Source organism: Hippocampus comes, unplaced genomic scaffold, assembly GCF_001891065.2.
Source record: "Hippocampus comes isolate QL1 unplaced genomic scaffold, H_comes_QL1_v1.1 scaffold174, whole genome shotgun sequence".
Taxonomy (NCBI): Eukaryota; Metazoa; Chordata; class Actinopteri; order Syngnathiformes; family Syngnathidae; genus Hippocampus; species Hippocampus comes.
In genome coordinates, this window is record NW_017805983.1 from 8278853 (window position 1) to 8302532 (window position 23680).

At 42.1% G+C, this 23680-nt stretch overlaps 3 protein-coding genes and 1 long non-coding RNA gene across 7 annotated transcripts in view; 1 reads left to right on the forward strand and 3 right to left on the reverse strand.

The window, feature by feature from the left end:
• Nucleotides 1-6139: 6139 nt before the first annotated feature.
• LOC109528589 (kinesin-like protein KIF3B) lies at nucleotides 6140-11081 on the reverse strand. The gene is made up of 9 exons (XM_019891392.1): nucleotides 10718-11081; nucleotides 8706-10218; nucleotides 8444-8545; nucleotides 8122-8244; nucleotides 7877-7995; nucleotides 7569-7685; nucleotides 7102-7207; nucleotides 6533-6738; nucleotides 6140-6399 (listed from the first exon to the last, which is right to left on the reverse strand). Exons 2-9 carry the CDS (start codon nucleotides 10119-10121, stop codon nucleotides 6294-6296), a joined length of 2295 nt encoding a protein of 764 aa, XP_019746951.1. The 5' UTR covers nucleotides 10122-10218; nucleotides 10718-11081; the 3' UTR covers nucleotides 6140-6293.
• A 1261-nt stretch (nucleotides 11082-12342) lies between these two features.
• On the forward strand, nucleotides 12343-18473 carry LOC109528590 (kinesin-like protein KIF3B). Of its 4 annotated transcripts, none has more exons than XM_019891394.1 (9): nucleotides 12343-12634; nucleotides 13075-14576; nucleotides 14843-14944; nucleotides 15255-15377; nucleotides 15725-15843; nucleotides 16267-16383; nucleotides 16635-16740; nucleotides 17096-17301; nucleotides 17398-18473. In XM_019891394.1, the coding sequence occupies exons 2-9, from the start codon at nucleotides 13179-13181 to the stop codon at nucleotides 17501-17503; spliced, it is 2277 nt and encodes a 758-aa protein (XP_019746953.1). In that variant the 5' UTR covers nucleotides 12343-12634; nucleotides 13075-13178; the 3' UTR covers nucleotides 17504-18473. The 4 variants fall into 4 exon arrangements, with proteins under 4 accessions (XP_019746953.1, XP_019746952.1, XP_019746955.1 ...); XM_019891393.1 differs by having other exon boundaries at nucleotides 12346-12463; XM_019891396.1 differs by having other exon boundaries at nucleotides 12349-12407.
• Nucleotides 18474-19370: 897 nt separating this feature from the next.
• The window catches only part of pcmtd2b (protein-L-isoaspartate (D-aspartate) O-methyltransferase domain containing 2b), a 9094-nt gene continuing 4784 nt past the window's right edge, over nucleotides 19371-23680 (reverse strand). Inside the window, exons 6-7 of the mRNA XM_019891424.1 lie at nucleotides 22491-22614; nucleotides 19371-20405 (exon numbers count right to left, since the gene is read on the reverse strand). Of these exons, the coding sequence (XP_019746983.1) occupies nucleotides 19867-20405; nucleotides 22491-22614 (663 nt within the window). The 3' untranslated portion in view covers nucleotides 19371-19866. The remainder of the gene's footprint in view (nucleotides 20406-22490; nucleotides 22615-23680) is intronic.
• Nucleotides 19371-23680, reverse strand: part of LOC109528628 (uncharacterized) — a 7874-nt gene continuing 3564 nt past the window's right edge. Inside the window, exon 2 of the long non-coding RNA XR_002170711.1 lies at nucleotides 19371-19743. This is a non-coding gene — a long non-coding RNA (uncharacterized LOC109528628). The remainder of the gene's footprint in view (nucleotides 19744-23680) is intronic.

Consider the following 23680-nt stretch of genomic DNA (forward strand, 5'->3'; position numbering starts at 1 on the left):
ATTTCCGTTCTCTTTATTTTTTTGGGAAACCAAGAGAATATATATATATATATATATATATTTTTTTTTTAATACCTTTCTCTCAACTTGTTCTTGTCAGCTTTGATCGTCCAGTGCCAGCTGTGTCGGCTTCTTCCTTGCCCTGGTGTCTTTTTCATCTCTTGTTCTGTAAGTAGTCAGTGTACATTCTAGCCACCAGTCTTTGCTCATTCCTTGTTGGGTTTTCCCCAGTTGCTGTGTGGTTTGTGCAGGATACGTTATAATTTGAACTTGTCACCATCAGAAATCTTTTGTTTTCAAGTGACTTTGCCTCCAGTGCCTTTAACTTGTTTTACAAAATAAAAGTTATTCCTTCCTAATCTCCCGGCTGCTTCCCTTCACCTCACAATGCATCATTATAAAATTGCTTCAAGTCTTTTGTTACCAAACACGCCGTTTTGGGGTGGCAATACGTTAGCATTGCCTGCTAGGTTCAGAGCTTGCTCACGTAACAGGTCTGCATTCTCTGCAGGAAAAAGGCTTGGGGTCTATGAAAATCTCAACAACGTCATTGCACAATGATGGCCTTTGAGGCCCCCGGTGCAACAAGACCGCAATCTTTGATACACCCCAAAATTCCTTTTGTGTAGAGGCATCCATCATCTTTAAGAAACTTGAAATACAGTTAGAAAAAGTTCAACACTGAGAAGTGAAAAGGAGCTTCAATAGCTTCGTATTGGTAAACAGGAAATGCTCCCCGTGTAGTGTACATGGCTAAGAGGCCTGTAAAAGCTCAAACCGTCACACACAACACTTACCTTCGATTCGTGTGTCCCTCGTTGGATGAGTAACACCCTACGGTGAGTCATGCAGTGAGTGTTACAAGTCCTGTACATGGTACGCATGTACCATACGCACTTTTTTTAAGCATGCGTACAAATGAAACATGAGGCTTATTGCATGATTGCGCCACCTCAACAGAATGTGACAAAAGTTCATGTGTGGTGTGCTGCAGGCATAGGGTGCTGGGTCTTCACCATTCATGTTCACGCAGATGTTTGGTTCCCAATATTCTGGCAGACCACATCTGGAAGCACTGCAAGCTTGTTTTTTTTCTTTCTTTTTTTTTTTTAAAGGACTGCCTAGAGTCTAACAAAGCAACCATATGAGTCACATCAAACTCGTGTCTGGAAACCAAACCCTGATTAAATGCATAATGTGTGGTTTGAAAAGGTTTTACGAAAACATCAATGTAACATGACTTGTTAATGCGGTTATAACACTTCACCGATATACTTTGCTGAGAACACTGAGAGTATACAAAGACAATTTTGTTCAGGGTTTCCTAGTGAACGTGATCTCTTCTCTTCGGTACCAATGCAAAAACAACTTCCCGCAGGTATAGTTAACCCCTTCATGCACCCTGTAACCTGATAACACTTGTTACATTACAGCCTGTCCGCATAAATACAATATCCGTCGTTATTAAATACAACTATTGGCACACCATTAACCACTGTGATTTAAATTAAAAACAATACCTATAAGTGACATGCTCAAAGTAGGTTAACTCATTCAATCCCAGCCATTTTCACTGGAGCAACCCCCTCAATCCCAGCGTTTTACTGGATTTTCACTGATCTTGCAAGGCCTACAGAATATTTGGTTCTAATGCTATATAAACACAGAGCCTACCAAAATAAAGTTTGGACTCTCTTCTTTCAGCAGAAAAAAAATCTTTTTCCATTCTTCAGCAGTCGGCATTATAAATGGCTAAATTTCATGAAAATGGCGATTCCTGGGCAAAAAACGGAGAAAAAGAGATTTCTGTAAAAGCACGCATTTCAAGCACGTGAGGCACCACATCTGTAAAAGCACGCATTTCAAGCATGTGAGGCACCACTGCCACCTACTGGTCGCTTTTTTTTTACATGATTTACAATGCAAACGGCTTATTCTCATTCACAGATTGCATCAGACCCTCCTCCTCTCTATGACGCAAAAAAAAAGACTTAGACGTACAAATAAGTCCTTGGTAGGCGCGGCCTAATTTTAAAAAGGCGTACAAGTACGTCTTGTGGAATGAAAGAGTTCAGAACGCCAAGTTTGACTTGCATTCACCCACAAGGAGCAATTTGGGTGGGGTCATCTTATTTATCCCCTCCTCCTTCCATATCCCAGGGTCACCATGCCCGGTGGCTTTGGGTCACAGACCACATTCTTAACCCCCAGCCGTTGCTGCCCGTCACACCTTCAATCATACGGTCAGGATTTTTCGTCAAAGAGCAATTTGAAAAAAAGAAGTGAAGATGGAGAAATGTTGCAGTTCTCAACTAATCTTCCACAATTTTAGAACTTGTCAAAACATATTTATGTAATAGGAAGTTTTTTCCTGTGTGTGTGTGAGGATTGCCATTTTGAGCATTTTCCTATCAGTGATGCCTTATGTCACAGTGTCACGGCAACAAAACTTCCTGTTGGGATATTATCATGCTCGATTTCATTCACCGTAATGTGGTGACAAGCCTTTATGAGCAATGAGTTTTCCCAGCATGGCTATCAGTAACCATTTTACCGAAGGAGAGACGAGGAAGTTTGATCTCCTTCTTCATGAGGTCCTCCCCACCCCCATCATCCTGTTGACTTTCCCATCGATCACCACTCCCGCATCCAGTTCCTTTTCTGTTTCCTGCTTTTCTCCTGCAGCATGACACATCGATGCAGACAGCCCCCGCTATGACCCCAAACCCCTGGAAGGCAAACATGGAAATGTATTGACATTCCTCAGTGATCTTGTGGCTGGTGCTGTGGCCGTGTGCACTTGTGACGTGAAACCATTAGAATGAGGCAAACCTGTTTCGGTGTCGCACCGTGGGCCTGCTCCGCATCTGAGGGAGGTGTGTGGATGGAAACAGCTGCTGTTGAATTATTCACATTGCAGACTGAAAAATTAGTTTGTATCAAAATCTGATTACATGAACCATCTTGTTATGTTTTCTTATTCATCACTTCCCAGTCAAAATGAGCCTTCAGCTTTTGTTGATTGCTAGCTCTCCATCCATCCATCAATTTTCTGATCCGCTTATCCCCACAGGGGACGCGGGGCGTGCTGGAGCCTGTCCCAGTTGTCTTCGGGCGGCAGGCAGGGTAAACCCTGAACTGGTTGCCAGCCAATCGCAGGGTACACATAAACAACCATCCGCACTCACACTCACACCTAGTGACAATTTGGAGTGTTCCATTAACCTGCCACGCATGTTTCTGGAATGTGTGAGGAAACCAGAGTACCCTGAGAAAACCCATGGAAGCACGGGGAGAAAATGCAAACTCCACACAGAAAGGCCGGGGCCAGAATCAAACCCTGCCCCTCTGCACTGTGAGGCTGACGCACGAATCACTCGACCACCGGGCTGCCATGTATTTCACATATAAACTTAAAACTAGGACTGTCACTGATGAATATCACACAAGGGGCTGATATTGTACTTAGCAACATTTTTTACACGGATTCAGGGACTGATTCGGTCATTGTTTTCCAAAGTAAAAGCAGATGCTTGCAAATGTCTTATTTTGAACAAACATGAAAGACAATCAGTCGGCTTTCATGAAGGAATGCAGAAATCCGAACAATTCTTGTTGAAAGGCTGAAATGAAGACGATTTGGACAATTTTAAGTTCAACAATGGCTCTAAACAATTACTTGATGATTAAAATAGTTGTCAAGTAATTGCATAACTGATTAGCCAATCATTGTGAGACCTCTACGGCCAATGGCACAAAATACTGTCGCACCTTTTTGTTTCCCAACCAAAACTGATTAAAGTGAGGGCAAAAGGGGTCATTTTCACATCAACTGCATATAACACAACTCATTGCATTGAATCTTATTAATAAAAACTAATCATTGTCTTGGACACCATAAAATAAAAACACTTTTGCATGCTTCCGCCTGACAGGTATCTTTTCTTCCAACTATGGTTCCTCTACTTGTCTTTTATCTTGCTGGTCATTGTGCTGACAGGCAACATCTGCTCCAAAGTGGGGATGAAGACCTGAATACATTTCCATTATTCAACGGGAAAGCAACAACTTCAGCCGGGTTCTCGTCTTCAACACAGGAATGTTCCAAATCTATTCATCTGGAATATGATGTTTCTTTGGCTTCCAACAGCATCACTGGCAATTTCATGGATTCTTTCGACCTCACCATTGTCATTATTAGATGTACACATGGACAAAATTGTTGGTACCCCTCTGTTAATGGAAGAAAAACCCTATTGTGGTCACAGAAATAGCCTGAATCTGACAAAGGGAATAATGAGTAAACATTTAGTGAAAAGTAACCAATGAAAGTCAAACTGTTTTTGAATTGTGGTCGAACACACATTATGTCCAAAAACAAGACTCGTGAAACTTGCCGAAATGATGTTCTACTGTTAACATAATATTTTGTTGCATAACCATTTCAGGTTATCAATGCAAAGTTTCAGTGGGACTTTCACATATCTCAGCAGGTATTTGGCCCACTTTTTGTGGGCAAACTGCTCCAGTTGTCTCCGGTTTGAAGGTTGCTTTCTCCAGATGGCGTGTTTCAGCTCCTTCCGGGCTTCCATAGATGTTAGATCAGGGCTCATAGAGGGCCACTTCATAATTGCCCTGTGCCCATGACCCATTTTTTCTCTGGAATACCTTCATAGTTTTGAGATTTTGTTGTACCCTGCACAGATTCAAGAGACTGAGCCAGATGAAGCAAAACAGACGCAAAACATACAGGTAAGGCCTCGTCAACGTTTCACAGTTGGGACAGTGTATTTTTTTTCTTGGTATGCTACATTTGTGCATCTGTGAACAGAGTACCTTGCCAAAAAGTTCCCATTTTGTCTCATGTGTCTACATGACATTCTTCTAAAAGCTTTATGACTTGTCAACATCCAGTTTGGAAAATTCCAAGATGACTTTTTTGATGATTTATTTTCCACAGTGGTGTCATCCTTACTTGTCATCCCATGAAGCCCACCGTGGCCCAAACAAAAACAAATGGTGCGACAGTGACAGACAGCTGTGGGAAAGACAGCTCACCGCAGTCTGTCATTCACGAAAGTTATCAAATCTGAATTTCTTTATTCGTATCAAGTCAATAAATAGTGAGGAAAATTTGTTCAGGCTGGCAAAAAGAGTTTTGGGAAAAACTTGTACTTGTGTATGCATTGATAGAACCTTTTCAAGTGGAATGCTTTGTACTGTCAATTATGCGAGGAGAAATAAAAAGTCTTCACAAACACACTTTTATTGACTGAGAGACATTCTTCTAAAACACAGAGAGCAAGACCACCCTCCTGCCCCCATCCTCAGGGACGGCCCCTTCTTAAGGGAGACAATACCGCCCTGAAAAAAATCCAGTCTCACAAAGGACACAAATGATTAGAAAGTCAGATCACATCATTTTGGAACGCTCACCCAAATTAGTTCCGATTGGTTGGAGGTTACACATGTTGAAGTGATTCATGCTCAAGGATGAAATGGCTGTCAAGTGTTTTAGGTCTCAAGACGTCTCGACCACAATCCACAGATGTTTGAAATCCCTTTTACGGCAAGTACATCACAGGGCAACATGTATTGATGCTGACATGCTGGCATGCTAGCAAGTTGGAACCATTCGAGGAGTTGAAAGGTGTGACGTATTTGTTGATTAGCGGTACACATTTAAATGAAGATTTTGTTGCTATCTCGTTGAGTTTACAATTAAGTATTACATCGTTGTGCAGGTATATTCACATGGATGGCTGTGGTTTGTAGCCATACATGTTCTCTGCGTGCGAATTCTCTCGAGAGTTACCGAAAATAAACACGAGATGGCGATGAAAGGCCAAGTTTGAACGTGTTTGCTCGCGAGTCAATGGAAAAGTTCTCTGTGATACAATACTGCCCCCGTGTGGCCAAAAAACGAGCTGTGGCAAATGGAGGAAATGCAAAAACAAAAGCTTGATTAGCATGTATGAAAATGTTCGTACACATCTTCCAAAGTACCACACATTCAGTTCAATTAATGAGCAATGTAATTCAACATACAAGAAAAACTCCAATCTAAAAAAAAAACCCACCAAAAACACAATCTAACAAATTAAATCTTGGGCAGGTGAATGGAAAGCAAAATAATTTCCTTTTTTATGAAAACATAATGCAATACTCACATATTTTTGTGTGTCTCATATTCACGCATATGAAAATGATGCTTTATATTACCGTCCAGTCTCTGTTGGCTCATATTTCAGCGATAAAACATGCACAAGAAGAGTTGTTGGCAGACTGCAGCATCACTTGGGAACCAGCCCGCGGGATTGTGGGTACATTGGAGAGGTAAGATTTTGAGGGCTGCAAGAGGCAGTGCGAGTGTTCAACTGCTTGCTTGTTCTTGATCGACTGAAGGATAAAAGCCATGGGAAACAAAAAAATGTAATTAACTGGCATGACCAAGCCAAACCAGGAGGCACTGTTTCCAAATGACCGTATTTGAACAAAATGGCGTAACGGTAAGTGTCTTTCTTTGACCTACCCAGACTTTGGTTTCCTGATGCTTCCACTTGCACTGGCGACAGGTGAAAGGCTACAATCAAACCCTGATGCATCCACCTCGAGATCGTCCTCATCCTTAAGAGCATCCTTCAGAGCTGCCACCACCTTTGGGGCAATTACTGGCTGCTGATAGTTTTTGGTGGTCCGAGACGGGAGATCCATTTCGAGCAACAGGATGTTTTCAGCCTGACAGGGCATACCCATGAGTTACAAATTAACAAAACATTTAAGTCACCAAGAAGACAGAATGTAGAGTACAAAAATATCAAGGATTCTTGCTGACGCGGAGAAATGTTAATAATAGAATTAATAAAGCCATTTTTACATTGTGAAGTCGATCGATTGAGAATGATTCCCAGCAGAGCATTTACATACTGTACATCGACTGGACCTACTTGACCTTAGCTAACCTGACCCTTTAGGTCTGTTATAACATTGTCATTGTGACATTAATAACTAGAGCTGCAGTCGCAATGGTTGTCTTGCATTAGATTTATGAGAGAGACAGCGAGATAGACAAGGAGAATTAAGAGCATGAAATGCTGTTACTTTGTATCTCATGTCAAGGCTGAGCATCATGGCCATGCGAGCATGGTGACTGAGAGGTCTTCTGAATCCGACGGCAGACTGCGGCCTGTTCATCATCCGAGGATCACTGAACACATATGCGGAATTAGCTAAAAGCTAAAAAGTAGACACAGTGTTGTGGATAAAGTGAAGACTGTATTGCATCATGGGTAAATCGATTGCTCCCCATGTTTAAGACAAGAATGTGAAGTGCAATGAAGTCGATCAAACGTTCAGGAAAAATCGGATCTAATTCAGGTCTTTTCAACACACTCGTCCATCACAGCCAACTGAGAGCCAGAGAAAAGCGCATTTGTCGAGCGGCTGAATTTTAATGGGAATCATAAGCGAGCAAGTCTGCTTCCTGAGCCCAAAAGCAAAGCAATCATTTGGATATGACTCAATGATTAAGTGATAAATAAGTCAGAGACGAATCATATTGGACTTACTGCTCAACACGTGTGATTGGCTTCATCTTCCAGTATTCATCCTCTTCGTCAAAATAAGCTCTGGTGACTATTTTGTTTTTGTCTTCCAGCGGAATAAAATTGTCAATCATCTGAGACCTACAAGGAAGAACAATCGGGACCATAAGAAACCCCCCGCCCCAAAAATGCATCATCACTGGAAAGAGCAAGTACATGACATTTAATCTGATCACACTAAAGAGGTTAGACTGCCAAAAAACTTGATGTCAGATACAGGTTGGGTTCCAAGCATGCATGAGGGACAAAGTATAAGTCAGCAGGTCCCATACTTGAGTTTTAGGTCCCTGGTAAGTTCGTTCTGGGTCTGTTCCAGCTGCTGGCGTGCACTGATGTGTGCCTCCTGGATTTCGTGGATTTCTGCCTTCACAGCCTCCAGTTTGGCAAACAACTGAAGGGCAAAGATGACAACAAGATCACTAAATTCCACGTCTTTCAGAAACGAGCAAGTCATTTTGAAGTCCGGCCTGGCACGATGCTAACGCAGAGGTAGAATCTACGCAGTAACTTAACTGACCTTTTTCACTTTCTTGGTTTTAATGTCAACTTCCTGCTGTAGAGAAGTGTAGGTTTCTTTTAGCTCCAGATTCTCCTCGTCTCGACTCTCCATCTGTTGTCGCATCTCTCGCTCTTTCCATTTCTGGAAACAAAAAAAGGTTGTTCTCGTTTACCTCAGACTGAACTACACGTGTTCACGGGATAAAAATAAGACAGTGAATATTTTTTGCAAACGCATGTATGCAGTGCACTTTTAGTATTTGTCATCCAAAACCAGCCGAAGCGGGATGATGCGGCATAGGAAGAATTGCATCTTCAACTAGTACTGTCGTCATTTGTACCTGTTCGTCAATTTCTTGTCTTTTCAACTCCAGCATCCTCTGCTGCTCGTTTGTATGATCCACAATGTTCTTCCCCCCAACGAGGAGTTTACTCTCCATTGTCTGCAGGACAAAAAGGCACTTTACTTATGGGATAAATGAAGTGGTACAATACATTCAAAGCTGTTGATTTTTGGTGGATCAACTTACATGTGAAGGAATTTTATAATATGAATTAGTCATGAAAAATGCCTTGACATAATAGTAGGGGGACATCATTTACCTTAATTTTGGTTGCCAGGAGCTCTCCCTCTTTCTGCTCCCTTTTCAGGTCAGCCATTTTCTTCTCCTTCTCTTGTAGGAGTTGAACTTTCTCCTCAGCCACCAGGCTGTGATCCTCCATGATGGCTTTCCTCTCTTTCTCCAGCATCTCCTGCTGTTCCCTCCAATAATCCCCTTTGTTGTCCTTTTCCTTATTTTCGTCATCCTTATTGTCAACATCATCATCTCCACTCTCCTCTTCCTGATTCTCACCATCGCTACAATCGCCGGCCCTCCTCTTGTGCCTTCTGTTTTTCTTCCCCGTACGCTTTTCCAGCTGCGCCTTCAGTCTCGCAATCTCCTCCTGAAACTTCCTGAGCTGTGCGTCTTTGGGGTCCTCATTGATGCATGGTGTATTCTTGATGTTCTTCGCTCTGCTGGAGTAGTGCAGTGTTGTTAAAGTCTCTTCCAGGTTGTAAGATGCTGGGCCAATGTTGGCCACCATGACAGTGCGGGCGTTACCTCCGAGGGAGTCCTGTAAAAGGCGGGTCAGTTTAGAATCTCTGTAAGGGATGTGGCTGCTCCTGCCATCCACGAGAGCCGATATGACATTCCCTAAAGCAGAAAGTGACAGGTTGATTTTAGTAGCTTCTTTCAGCCTTTCCCCCTGTGCCCCAGTCTTGGTCTGCCTTTCGCTACCGGCTAGATCCACCAGATTGAGTTTGCCAACTCGGATGTGGTTCTCCCCATCCAGTCCCAATTCACTGCATTCTACGGTGATGACAAAGATGGCATGAGAACGGGAGCTGTGTTCGTTCATGTTGGTGGAGCCCACTGAGCGATTCTGATTGCCCACATTCATTACGTTTTCGATCTCCTCTTTACTCCTGGTGACAAACGATGACAGATTTTTAACATAAACACCAGTGTCCGGCCTCTCTCTCAGCTCAAGTTGCCGTGCTTGGTCCTTGGAGAGTAAATCTCTGATCTCTTCTTGGTAAATCTCCAGATATGATGCGCGCACCAGGTACTGCTGATTCTGAGATCTTGAGATGTGAGTGAAGATGTGGTCAAATGAGTTGGGGATAACACCTCTCCTTTCCGGATCATTTCTTGTACCCTCCATGGTGTATGTTTTCCCTGTGCCTGTTTGTCCGTATGCAAAGATGGTCCCATTAAATCCTTGTAGAACTGAATCCACAAGAGGCCTAAAGCTTTCATCGTATAGCTCAATTTGCTTTGACTTCCAGTTGTAGACCGAATCAAAAGTGAACACTTTTGATGACTTGCATGACAAAGATTCTCTTGGATTCCTGACAATAATTTGCCCTAATTTGACATCAACTGAGACCACACTCTCAAATGTGGCTGCCCTTTCTTTGTCATTCATAGGACGACAACGCACCACGACTTTTATAGACTCTGTGTTCGTGGACATTTTGAACGGAGGGGATGGTCAACACGTGCAGGTTAGCAGGTGCTGTATCATATGTTCTTCTAGTGAAATCTCGTCATCTGAAAGTGCAGGTCCGAGCCTGCTGAAGAAACAAAGAAAAACCTGTCATCTGTTAAAAAATAAATAAATAAAAATAAAACGTTATTGGCAACAGTCGAGCTAAAAATGGCAAAAGATGATCCTGTTGCCACTAAAATCAAGTAATTGCGTCCTGTGTCAGTGTGTCATTTAAATACATTTTGGCCAAAGACATGAATGCCTTCTTTTGACTGTAAACTTGATGGTATTAAATGGAGCGACCACAACAATTACTCTATGGTTATACCATTTATTTGGACCAAATCAACAGTGGCCTTTTCCCATACAATACAATACATGCTGATTTATATAGCGCTTTCACACCATAGCTGCAAAATACACTCATGTGCTCACTGAAAAGGCCAAATCATATTTTTTTTCACTCGATTGGTCACATCGTAAAAAAAACCACACGCACACACACACACACACACACACACACACACACACACAACGCCCAAATAATCAAAATATTGTCAATAACAAGATTTGACACTTACGTGAATATGTCGGTAAACTTGTTTTGTTTTTAATCTGTATATGCGGATCATGGTTGATTATTGTAATAAATTATTAAAAATTAATCACCGACATTAAACTATCCCAACAGTTGTTGTACTCAGTCCATCACGTGATCCCGGAGCTATTTGGCCATTCATTTGACGAAACCAGTCAACCGTGTCAAACGTTCCCGCGGGCGTTTCTGACGTTTGGCTTTCTTTCTAACGAAACGTCATTACATCAGTGTTTGCTTCTGTTGCTCCAGCGACGCTGACAGAACGGTTCGATAGTTAAGTAAATGGACATTGAAAAAAGATGATTCACGAACTACTTACGGTTGGAATCCCAAACCACCGAACGTAAACACAGTAGTGATACAAAATGCCCACAATATATAATCCAGTATACTTGAAAGGTAACGGTGAGGAAAATAAAAGGTGAAATACAGAAAGGAAACATATGATTAAATAAGAGGAATATGCTAAATCAGGGCCACCAAAATGTTTGAAAGTGAGCTGGGTGCGGATGCAAAGGGCTACCAATTTCTTCGCACACAACTTGTGAAATCACAAATTTACTCAAATTACCTTCAGTTATGTTACTAACAATGAATAATAATCTATGTCAAGACAATGACCACTTTAATGATTTCTCGCAATAATTATCAAATTCGGTTTATCAAGGTCTGGACACAGTCAAATAATTTTCATTTTGCACAAAACTGAGTCATTATGTGCGTGCGTGCGTGCGTGCGTGCGTGCGTGTGTGTGTGTGTGCTGGAGCCTATCTCAGCTGTCTTCGAGCAGTAGGCGGGGGACACCCTGAACCAGTTGCCAGGCAATCGCAGGGCACACAGAGACGAACAACCATCCACGCTCACAATCACACCTAGGGACAATTTTGAGTGCCCAATCAGCCTGCCATGCATGTTTTTGGAATGTGGGAGGAAACCTGAGTACCCGGAGAAAACCCACGCAGGCCCAGGAGAGAGAGAGAGAGAGAGAGAGAGAGGATGCAAAATCACAAACTGCAAATCTGTGGCTCTGCTGTCGATTGCTTTTCCTTAATCTCTTACTGGATGCGTGTAGTGTACGTCATGTTCCTGAGCGGTTAACGTAATTATCAGGCAATATGTGCTATTTTAAAAACAAATAATGCGTTTATCGTGTTCTACATCAGTGCATTATACATTTAAATTCATGTGTCAATTCAGTGTCAGTAATTTAAACTCCCTTTTCGATTATAATTCCAATCAAAACTTGACTACATATCATGTAAACTCCCTTTTCGATTATAATTCCAATCAAAACTTGACTACATATCATGTTCAATAAATAAAAGCATTTATTCAATCCTGTGATTTGTTCTAGTTCCTTGTTTTATGTTTTGCTATAAGTAGACAAACCAGCTGATAGTCATCAGCCACCACACGGTTGCCAGATCTATACGGAAAATGCATTTTAAGAATCGTTTTCATCATTCACAAACTATTAACATTAACAATGTGTTCGAACATATTAAAAGCAAATTACAAGTCGGTATACATTTTTTAAATGCAGACAATCACTTTGAATACAGAAGCTACTTCCCGCGTTCACTCACTTGGGGGATGTAGGTATAGGATCTGGCAACTCAAACCTGGACTATTGTGGCGAAGAGCCAGTGGCTAACTGAGTCGGATTAGCTAATGTACGAAGCTGGATGTTGATAAATTTTTTAACGATTTTGAAATAACCGGGGAGAGGGTATGTATTTAATGTATACGCTCTAAGCGCTTTACTTTTTTTGTTTCGTGGCATGGTGGATGTATCCGAACACTCCTACTGAGCTTCGGCAGCCAGGCAAAAGCTCATAAGACTTGTAGCCTTGGTTACCTGTGTGTTTGCTGGTGCTTGGTCGTTTTTTGTCGTCTCATTGTGAGTTGTTCTATATTATAGTTCGCGTCTGTTCATCGGTCCAGTACGGTGAGGAATTTTACTAACTGTAATAATATGATGCCGTTCAGGTACGATCTAATCGCGTGCCGTGCTAGTTCTCTCAATGCCGAAAACTCTGAAGATTCAACATTAACCGGTTAAAGATGCTAGCAAGTTGTTGCTGTTTTGGGCCAATTTTAGTAAGGGGTCCATGGTTTTCACCTTTAACTATCAGTGCTTTGTTAAAATTCTGCAGTCACCTGATTCGTGTTTATCACAGTCATTGCTTTCAATATGTTGCAGCAATATGAATGAATATGTGTCTTTCCATTGCAATAGTACCCTTATAATGACGAACTGCAATGTAGGCTAATATGTCAACACAAACACTTCCTGCTTGATTGTCGGTCATTAACATCTGTTGTTGTTTTTGTCAATAGGTTCTGATGTGGATGGTTCTTTTGGCCGGATTTCCCTGACTCCCTGCTTTAAAATCAGAGGGAACTGCATTTCAAGCTGAGTGTGCAATCCTCTGGTCAACATCATGTCCAAAACCAAGAGTTCTGAGTCAGTGAAAGTAGTGGTCCGTTGTCGCCCTATGAATGAGAAAGAACTGGCCGCCACATTTGAGTGTGTGGTGTCTGTTGATGTCAAATTTGGGCAAATTATTGTCAGGAATCCTCGGGAAACTTCTGCTGGCGAGCTCCCCAAAGTTTTCACATTTGATTCGGTCTATGACTGCAATTCAAAGCAACTAGATTTATATGATGAAACCTTTAGGCCCCTTGTGGATTCAGTTCTACAAGGATTTAATGGAACTATCTTTGCATATGGACAAACTGGCACAGGAAAAACATACACCATGGAGGGTGTAAGAAATGACCCCGAGAGGAGAGGAGTTATTCCCAACTCTTTCGACCACATCTTCACTCACATTTCAAGATCTCAGAATCAACAGTACTTGGTGCGGGCGTCATATCTGGAGATTTATCAAGAGGAAATCAGAGATTTACTTTCCAAGGACCAATCACGACGTTTGGAGTTGAGAGAGAGACCGGACACTGGTGTTTATGTGAAAGACCTGTCATCGTTCGTCACCAAGAGTGTGCGGGAAATCGAAAACGTCATGAATGTGGGCAATCAGAATCGCTCAGTGGGCTCCACCAACATGAACGAACACAGCTCCCGTTCTCATGCCATCTTTGTCATCACCGTAGAATGCAGTGAATTGGGACTGGATGGGGAGAACCACATCCGAGTTGGCAAACTCAATCTGGTGGATCTAGCCGGTAGCGAAAGGCAGACCAAGACTGGGGCACAGGGGGAAAGGCTGAAAGAAGCTACTAAAATCAACCTGTCACTTTCTGCTTTAGGGAATGTCATATCGGCTCTCGTGGATGGCAGGAGCAGCCACATCCCTTACAGAGATTCTAAATTGACCCGCCTTTTACAGGACTCTCTTGGAGGTAACGCGCGCACTGTCATGGTCGCCAATATTGGCCCAGCCTCTTACAACGTGGAAGAGACTTTAACAACACTACGCTACTCAAACAGAGCAAAGAACATTAAGAATAAGCCCCGTGTCAATGAGGACCCCAAGGATGCTCTGCTCAGGAAGTTTCAGGAGGAGATTGCGAGACTGAAGGCTCAACTGGAGAAGCGTACAGGGAAGAAAAACAAGAGGAAGCAAAAGAGGATGGGTGATTGTAGCAGTGGTGATGGTCGCGATGAAGAGAGCGAAGGCGATGATGATGCTGAGGGAAACAAAGGTGATTATTGGAGAGAGCAGCAGGAGAAACTGGAGAAAGAGAGGAAAGCCATCATGGAGGATCACAGCCTGGTGGCTGAGGAGAAAGCTCAACTCTTGAAGGAGAAGGAGAAGAAAATGGAAGACCTAAAAAAAGAGCAGGAAGCAGGAGACATGTTGTCAGCCAAAGTCAGGGTAAGTGCCTGTCTGTGGTGAATTCATTCAAACGATTACCTGGTGTAAATTAGTCAACAGTCCAAAGTTTGGACACATTTGCTCATGCTATGAATGATAGTACAGTATTGTGCCCAAACGTTTGGCCGGTCATGTTCAGAATGAAGGCTCTCCTATATGGGGACTGTCAAAGTTCAATGGTCCTCTACGATTCCATTCCAGAATGTAATGATGACTCATGAAATCATGAATTCGTTTGATTTAATGTTTTTTTTTCTCCTTTCCAGGCAATGGAAAGTAAACTTTTAGTTGGGGGGAAGAACATTGTGGATCATACCAATGAGCAGCAAAAGATGCTGGAGCTAAAAAGGCAGGAAATTGCTGAACAGGTATTAACAATGTGTTGATGTTGTAAATCTGATTTCACCAAGGAACAAGAAAAACTCATCAGTGGTGTTAGAATTGCAGGAAGCAACAACTGTAGAATGGCAAGATGCTGAAAAACACTCAGACATATTTGACTGTATTAGGCACCACATCCTGGAATCCACTAGAGGTTCCTCTTGTACTACAGAGCTCAAGGTTTTTAATACACAAGTGAGACCAATGTCTAAAACAAAGACCTGCCTGTGAGCATGTATTTTAACAAATGACATACATAGGCCAGTCTGTGTTCTTGATGCTTTTGTGGTTTTGTAGAAACGGCGAGAGCGAGAGATGCAACAGCAAATGGAGTGTCGAGATGAGGAGACTCTGGAGCTGAAGGAGACCTACAGTTCTTTGCAACAGGAAGTTGACATCAAAACAAAGAAACTGAAAAAGGTAGCAACCACAGAATTAATGAGACGGGAATTTGAGAACGTCTTTGTCATTAGACATTTGAGAAGGAAACTGGAGCTTTTTGGGCAAGTCACTTCAGTTCTTTGCTTAGAGACACAAAAATGAAGCATACCGTGAAATCTCAAGACTTTAAATCTCGGCTGGAGGTCATGGCTCACCCAACGGGATAATAACCACCATTCAAAAGTCTTCAACTTTCATTAGTACTGTATTACTCAAGTCAGTTTTAAGTTCATTTCTGTGGAAGTTCAATTGGTTGTTCCAAAGTCAATTTGTTTTATTTGAGTTCAGCAGTTGATCTTTTCTCTGTGTCTCTGCTTTCTTTCTAGTTGTTTGCCAAACTACAAGCAGTGAAGGCAGAAATCCATGACATCCAGGAAGCGCACATCAATGAGCGCCAGGAGCTGGAGCAGACCCAGAATGAGCTCACTCGAGACCTTAAACTCAAGTACGGAGTCTAGACGTTACACTACTGAGTCAAACTGAAAAGATGGCATGCTTTTTCGTGTCACCAATATGCCCGCCATACACAAAATGGTTTGTTTTCAAACACTCACTCAAAACCAACATCATCAAATCTGCATCATAAACGTGTACAGATATAAAATGTCCTGACTAACTCATTAGTTAGTTAGTGGACAGTTCATGATTACTTTTGACCACTACCACATCAAGAATCTCGGGTTAGATAATCGATGGATGATCTTAGTGTGATTTAAACACACACACACACACACACACACACACACACACACACACACACACAATCAGGATGTTAATGTCATCTCAGCTGACCTTTTTGCTTTGGTCTCTTGTATTCGCCATGACTTCAACTTTCTCATTGTGTTTTTCTAATCCTTTTGTTTTTCAGGCATCTTATCATTGAAAATTTCATTCCATTAGAAGAGAAGAGCAAAATAGTCAACAGGGCTTTCTTCGATGACGAGGATGAATACTGGAAGATGAGGCCCATCACACATATCGAGGAGTGAGTTGCCCTGGTCCTTAATTTCTTATTCCCACCATAATAGATACTGTGCCCAAATGGATAGCCTGTTCTATTGTCCACTTGAATAATATAGCCAGCAGTGTCATCTACAGGAGTGAAAAAACTACAACTGCTTCATGAAGCAAATTTGAATCTTCATTTTCAATGAACATAATGTTATGGCTGGTTGATGTATAAACTGTCTGTCGAGTGTTAAAACATATAAAACCTAATATTTGTTTTGGATTCAGTGACCATCAGATGATGAACAGGCCTCAGTCTGCCATTGGGTTCAGACGGCCTCTCAGTAACCATGCTCGGATAGCCATGAAGGATAGCCCTGACGTGAGATACAAAGTAAGTTTGTTTATTGAAGTGAAAAATTTCCCTTTAAAATGTCAGTTCTATGACAAGCTCCTTCTATCTCATCTGTGTGTTGACAACCTCACACCACGTTTTTATGCTGCTTTATTCTTGAATGATTTCTTTGGAGTCAATTCAGAACACAGCTGCAGTCCAATGTCTCACCTTGACCCTCAAGTATGAGTGCGACGTCAGTGTATGAGCCAATAGGAAAATATTTGCAGTTCCTTATTCATTACCCAGTAACTTTAGAATAATTTTGATCGTATTTTTTTTTGTTTCTGAAATTGTATGTGCATCATAGTTTGCATAAAATATGTCACAAATCGGTGTTTTTCGCATCCCCCAGGCTGAGAACATCCTTTTGCTAGGCATGGATATGCCATCTCGGACCACCAAAGATTATCAGCGGCCAGTTATCGCCCCAAAGGTGGCAGCGGCTCTGGAGGACGCTCTAAGGAATGAAGAGGATCTTCAGGTTGATGCCTCTGGATTTAATAGTAGCTTTGCACCACTTGCCAGTGTCAGTGGAAGCCTCAGGAAACCAAAGTCTGGGTAAGTTGTGCAAATACTCATTTTTACTGCAGTTCATTCCAATATGTTCCCGTTGAGATATCATGAATTGAATTGTCCTGGCTTCTTGTCATTCAGTCGACCAAGAACGGGCAAGCAATCAAACACTTGGACCTCTTCATTCAGTGTTCACAATCCAGCATCCCCAATTTACCCACAATCCCGTGGGCTGGTGCCCAAGTGAAAGCTGCAATCTGCCAACCTCTCCTGAGCACCTTCACAATCTGGAGCACGACTCCAAGAAGAGAGAAGAATACTTTTTATTCTGTCCAAGGCAACACTATCGTGGAATCTGCTCAAGGCCTATGAAAATTTAAGGATTAATGCTGCTTTGTAGGGAAAAAAATTACATACCATGAGATGTAACCACTATTTGTTACTGTCAGGTACTTTTAATCTGTGACTATATTTAGCAAACCTTCAACTAGTTCTGTTCTACTCACAAACGTCAAAATGCACTATGAGTGACATTTGTCCTGCTGAACGGGCCCACTGGCGCCAGTCAGGCAACGCGGTCTGCGTGAAAGTGGTCCTGATGCGAGTGATGAATTTCTAGTTGAAAGCATAGTGCTCGCTTCACCCAACCATTCATCTGATGAAAAATGCACTTTTGACACTAACTGGTCCACAGCTCCACAGCAAGCTGTGATGCCCCTCAGCATTTGTGTTCCGGCTCCTTTTGTGGGATCTTTTGACACCGAATTGGAGCTTGTCCTTCCCACGCACATTAATGAGGCTAAAAGCCGTCACTCTGTTGATGTCTCACGAGTTGACCGACTTCAGGCCACTTTAGGAGGCATGAATAACGGTGAGCAGATCAACAGTTTAGTTGCTGTTATAACCAAGCCACATCCATTTTCTTGCTCACTCGTGCCTAAAGGCTCACCCACCAACAGGTGCTATGGTAACAACATTAACCTTCCCTTTACCTGTCTGAGGTTGTCTGCTCTGGCTGTTTGGGCTACATTCATTTGGTCTTTTAAGATGTCACAAAATATGGATGTTCATCATGTTACACATTTTTAAAGGAGTTTTTTCCAGCTTGATGGCATGTAATAAAAATGAACACTAATGAGCTAAACTTTATTTAATTACCATTTTAATTTCTGCACGTCAGAAGCCATTCAGTTGTGGATACTTGCATTTTCCCTGTTCAGCATTTCCCTCCAGACATTCCAACAGAAGTGGTAAGAGTAAGACGTGGAACTGTTACCTACAGATGGTAATGTAGCTGATGTATAAAATTGAAGAGATGTAATCATTTTGAGGTTTAGCTTGCTGCAAGTCTTCACTTGTCACTTTACTAAAACTGTATTAAAAAAAAAAAAAAAACTTTTTTTTTGTGTATTTGTTTCAAAATGTTTTTCCCTGTTCAGCATTTCCCTCCAGACATTCCAACAGAAGTGGTAAGAGTAAGACGTGGAACTGTTACCTACAGATGGTAATGTAGCTGATGTATAAAATTGAAGAGATGTAATCATTTTGAGGTTTAGCTTGCTGCAAGTCTTCACTTGTCACTTTACTAAAACTGTATTAAAAAAAAAAAAAAACTTTTTTTTTGTGTATTTGTTCAAAATGTTGGCAATGAAAATGAGTTATAAAAATGAATAATGAACACGTTGTCTGGATGATTTGAATACAGTACTCATCACTGCATTCAATACATGTGTTTATATTCTGCTTATTGCCTTGAATTCACGCAAATGTCAGAAATATGTAGTCAATTTGAAAAACTATCAACTGAGAAATAGAGAAAAGCTTTTTGGCCAGCTTTTTACTTCTTTGCCTCAACAATTGATTCACTGAGCCATAATGACTGTTGGACATTTTTTGCCTGAGCTTGAAGTTTGAAGGCGTTTGAGAATTTATTGCTGGCTCCAATAATAGAACTACAGTATTTAACTTCAGTATAATCCACTTTATTACAGCAGTTAATACAGCTCAATTTACAAAAAAAAAAAAAAAAACCTCACCTTTCCTTATACATCATACAAAAATGTCTGGATCTCATACTCAAAAAAGTAAAGGGAACACTTGGAGTTACATTGTTCTGTTTAAGTGTTGCCTTTATTTTTTTAAAGCAGTTTAACCCATTGACACACACATTCAGGAGCAAATCATCAAACTGCACGACGATCAAACAAGATGGGACTGCTGAGTACTCGAGTCTACATCAGGGGTCGCCAGACATGACGCCCGAGGGCACCATTCAGCCCCCAAACATTAGTCGCCTGCAGGCCTCTTGAGAAAATGGCTCACCGCTGATGGGACATTGTGAAATCCTAGGAATGCTGTAGAAGTGATTCATAGTGTTGCACATTTATTTTTATCATTGTCAAATCATCATCGATAAGTACTGTAAGAAACCATCATCATTTAAGGTAACGTGAGCAATTCCAGAAGCATATAAGAAACTGTGAAGCCCTGTCTCCTAAAAGTCGGTGACCCCTGGTCCACTATGAGGCAGGGCTAGAGGATGTCAGGCATGCTTGTCCTGCCTTCTACAGGTTGGCAGGGGGGGGCTTCAGTCTCTGCTGGCTTTGTTGCTCACTTGTTTCTGTAGTACAAGAGGAACCTCTTCAAAGGCTCAGGCAGCGGAAGGCCCAGGATCCTCTCTCGCAACACGTTGACAGCAGGCTGAACTTGAAGCAGCTCTCCCGTCTCCCTCTCTTCCTCCTCTTCCTCCTGCTCCTCTTCAACCTCTTCCTCCACCATCTCCTCTTCCTCCATCAAGCCCCTAGCCCCTCGAGCCCCCCTCCGACTGCCCCTCGTCTCTCGCCTCGCCGCCTCCTCGTCCTCCACTCTCCCTCCCTGGTTATTGTTGCTGTCCAGAGGAGAGGGGCTCATACCGCTGCCGACCACCTGACGGGTGGCCAGGACGAGGGCGTTGCAGCGGCGCCGATGCACACGGCGGCGCTTGAAGCGAGGGCCGTACTTGTGGAGCCCGGCCACAGCCAGACCCCTGCCCACGCTGAACGAGGAACCACGGCTGCGGGATTGGCTTTCTCCTCTGTCGGTGGTCATTTGTAGCGTGTGGCGGATGCAGAAACGAGCGAGCTCCTGTAGTGTTCGGACCTCGTACTTTGCTGGAAAATTGAAACAACGAAACGAGATTGAAGGGGGGAAGGAGGGACAGACGTAAGTTAAAGTAGGGCCGATTTTTTTTTCTTTTTCTTTTTAGACCTGTCCAGATCTCAAAAAAATCATGACAATACTTGCTTTCACTGGTATGACCTAAAATGACAGCGACATTAAAATACTGTAATAAAGTAACAGTCCAGGGAAGGGAGTAAAGACGAAAGAAAAAGAATCAAAATTCTAAATGCCCATTTGAAAAAAAAAGTACTTTCACTTCGAATACTTAATAACATTTAATATCTTTTGATATTTAAGTACAAAAAATGTGTTTAGTCTACTTCACTTATGTCAAAGTGCCGGCCCGCGGGCCAAATCCGGCCCGCGAGAATGTTTTCAGTGGCCCCTGGGATGATATTGATTTATTATTAGAACCGGCCCGCGGACCGCAGCAAGCCGAGAGCCCGCAGATCTTTTACACGCACCAAAACTACATTTCCCACAATGCAACGGTGACGCGCCAAGCAGTCGGCCGCTTTATTTAAATATTTATTCGTCTAGCAGTCGTTCCCATAACAGTGACATTAGCTTTCAGATACCCATCAAAAATGGCAAAACGGAAGGTGGACAGTGAGAACCGGGGGTTTCAAACAAGGTGAGAGTCGAAGAACATGTTCATGGACGTAGCTGGAAAACCTGTGTGTCTTCTGTGTGGAGAAAGTGTGGCGCGATTGAAATAGTGTAATCTGAGACGACATCATGAAACGAAACACGCAAACAAGAACATGGACATGGAGGGGGAAGGGGGATTTCATTAAAAACGGTATACTTAAAGTTTGTGACGAAGTTTACCCCGAAAAAAAGCAACTCTTTTTAAACGTGAGCATTAGCAGAAACACAATTGCAGTGTTTCTGCAAAGATACGGCAGTGCGTGCTGCGCAGTTTGACGGTTTCCTCCCCGACATAGTGGTCCCGCTGCGCATCCAGGCTGCTCAAACGTTGTCGAAAGTTTGGCAGCACATACGTGTGTGAACAACTATTTTCTTTGATGAAGCTGAACAAAACATCACACAGAAGTCGATTTACTGCTGAACACCCTCACTCAATGTTGAGGATTTGCTCAGCTCAGAGCCTGACCCCAAATATTGATGAACTTGTAGAAAAGTTAAGACACCACCGAGTATCAGCCTCAGCCTCAAAGAAGTGAATATTACTTATAATATACTGTGCAATCACATACTAAGAGTTTTTACTCAGTTCAAGTTTTTTTCTTGAAGAAAGTGTTGTTTTTGGTTTATACATTTTTGCACTTCATTTTATTGTATTTCAATCCAATTATGTGTTAAAAATATTTTATTCGAGTAAATGATCGAAAATTACTGCACTATTATTTGTTTTTCTTTTAAGTAAATTTAGCCTACTTTTGCTAAAAGAGAAAATATGGACTATTGATAGGGCTTCTTTCATTCATGTTATGGGTATTTTTATACAAAGGAAATTTTTTTGTGCCTGTACAAAATTAAAGTTTACTGACATAGCCATAAAAAAATGTTGCTTTATTTATCTGACCGTATTGGAATGTATTTGTTCAGTTTTCAGTCAATTAAATTTGGTTCAATAAACAATATGTGGTTATTTTTAAAATTTTCAATGAACATTCGATCAGTCCGGCCCTCGGCTTGCAGCAAAAATTTTTATCTGGCCCTCCGTCCATTTGACTTTGACACCCCTGGTCTACTTGAACCCTTTCAGGGACAGCTTCCCATTGCATCAGGTTACAGGGTGCACGAAAGGGTTAAGACTTTTACTCAAGTACTGTACAATAAGGGGTGTACAGTCATGGCACTGTACCATTTTGTTCATTTTAATAAGATTTTGTTCCCAAATGAGGTGGTGTTATTGTTGACGTTAATAGTTTGTTATTGGTGACGGAAATGGGTTCGAAAATTAAAATGTGAAACAAAAAGGGGCTGCAAATATGACATCAAGGCATAAAAAGGGCTTTGGCTTTTCCGCAGCAAGTTGGGTCTCTGAAAATGGTTCACTGCCATGTACTTTTTGATGCACTGTTGATAAAAGATAAAAAGTGACTTACGCAATGGGACAGTCTTGGGTTTGCCGTTTACATTGTGTTTCGGAAGTATGAGAGGAGCAAAAGACACAGAAATGATCTTTTTGGTCTCCCAGGTGTTTGGTCCTGTACGGGTGATCTTGGTCAGCTGCAGAAAACACGGTCGGCGGAATTAATTTCTATACGCGCACACAGTCCCATTCAAAAGTATTGTAACGGCAAGGTCAATTCCTTTGTTATGGATACTGAAAGCGTTTGCGTTTCAGATCAAAAAAAATTGAAAAAAGTTCTGAATTCCAGCTTTTATTTCATGCCATTTATATCTAAGTGTGATAAAACACCTCAGGACAGCGTCATTGTCTTTTGTTTGAAGCCACCAACATTTCAAATGAGCAGAAGTATTATGACATCGAAGTGATGGCTGTTTGTCGTTGCTCAAGTGTTGCCTTTTAGTCTGATCGCTTCAACCGCGGGTGCCCAACCCCAGTTCCCGAGGGTTCCAACCCAGCATGTTTTACATATCTCCCTAATTATTTGAACCAGCTGTGTTGCAGGAGGGAGACATTTAAAACAAGGCAGATACGGGCCCTCGAGGACCGGGGTTGGGCAACCCTGGTTTCAACATTAGATAGTGCTTCGTTTTGGCTTTTGCATTTCATCTGTGTAAATGGCATTTTGCTGTCAAGCAAACGTGAAGGCCAGAGAGCTGTGTGTGGGAGAAAAGAAAACCATTTTTGAAACTGAGAGAAGGGGGGGACAAAAATCGCTATTGCACAAACACTGGGCAAAGCCAATACAACAATTTGGAATATCCTGGGGAGGGGGGGGGGACTACTGGTGGGTGCACTGTGCAACAGACATCAAACAGGTCGGCCAAGGCTCTTAACAGGAATTGATGACAGAAATAAAAGCTGGACAAGGGATCTTGTGTCCATACATGGCAATGGCGAGTGATGAAAATAGCGGAAGGGGCGTGGCCTGGACGGGGGCGTGGCCTGAACGGGGGCGTGGTTACTTACAAAAGTGGCACTAAACATGCTGAAGATAAAGTGTATTAAATTTACACAGTTTGAAAATTGAACAGAAAAAAATCCCAAGATCGCCACTATTCTTTCAAGTGAAAATTTGTGCAATTTTGCCTATGCATTCCTGGTGAGCACCAAGATGTAACTCCAAATTTGCTGCTCAAAATCAAAACTAAAAAAGTAAACACA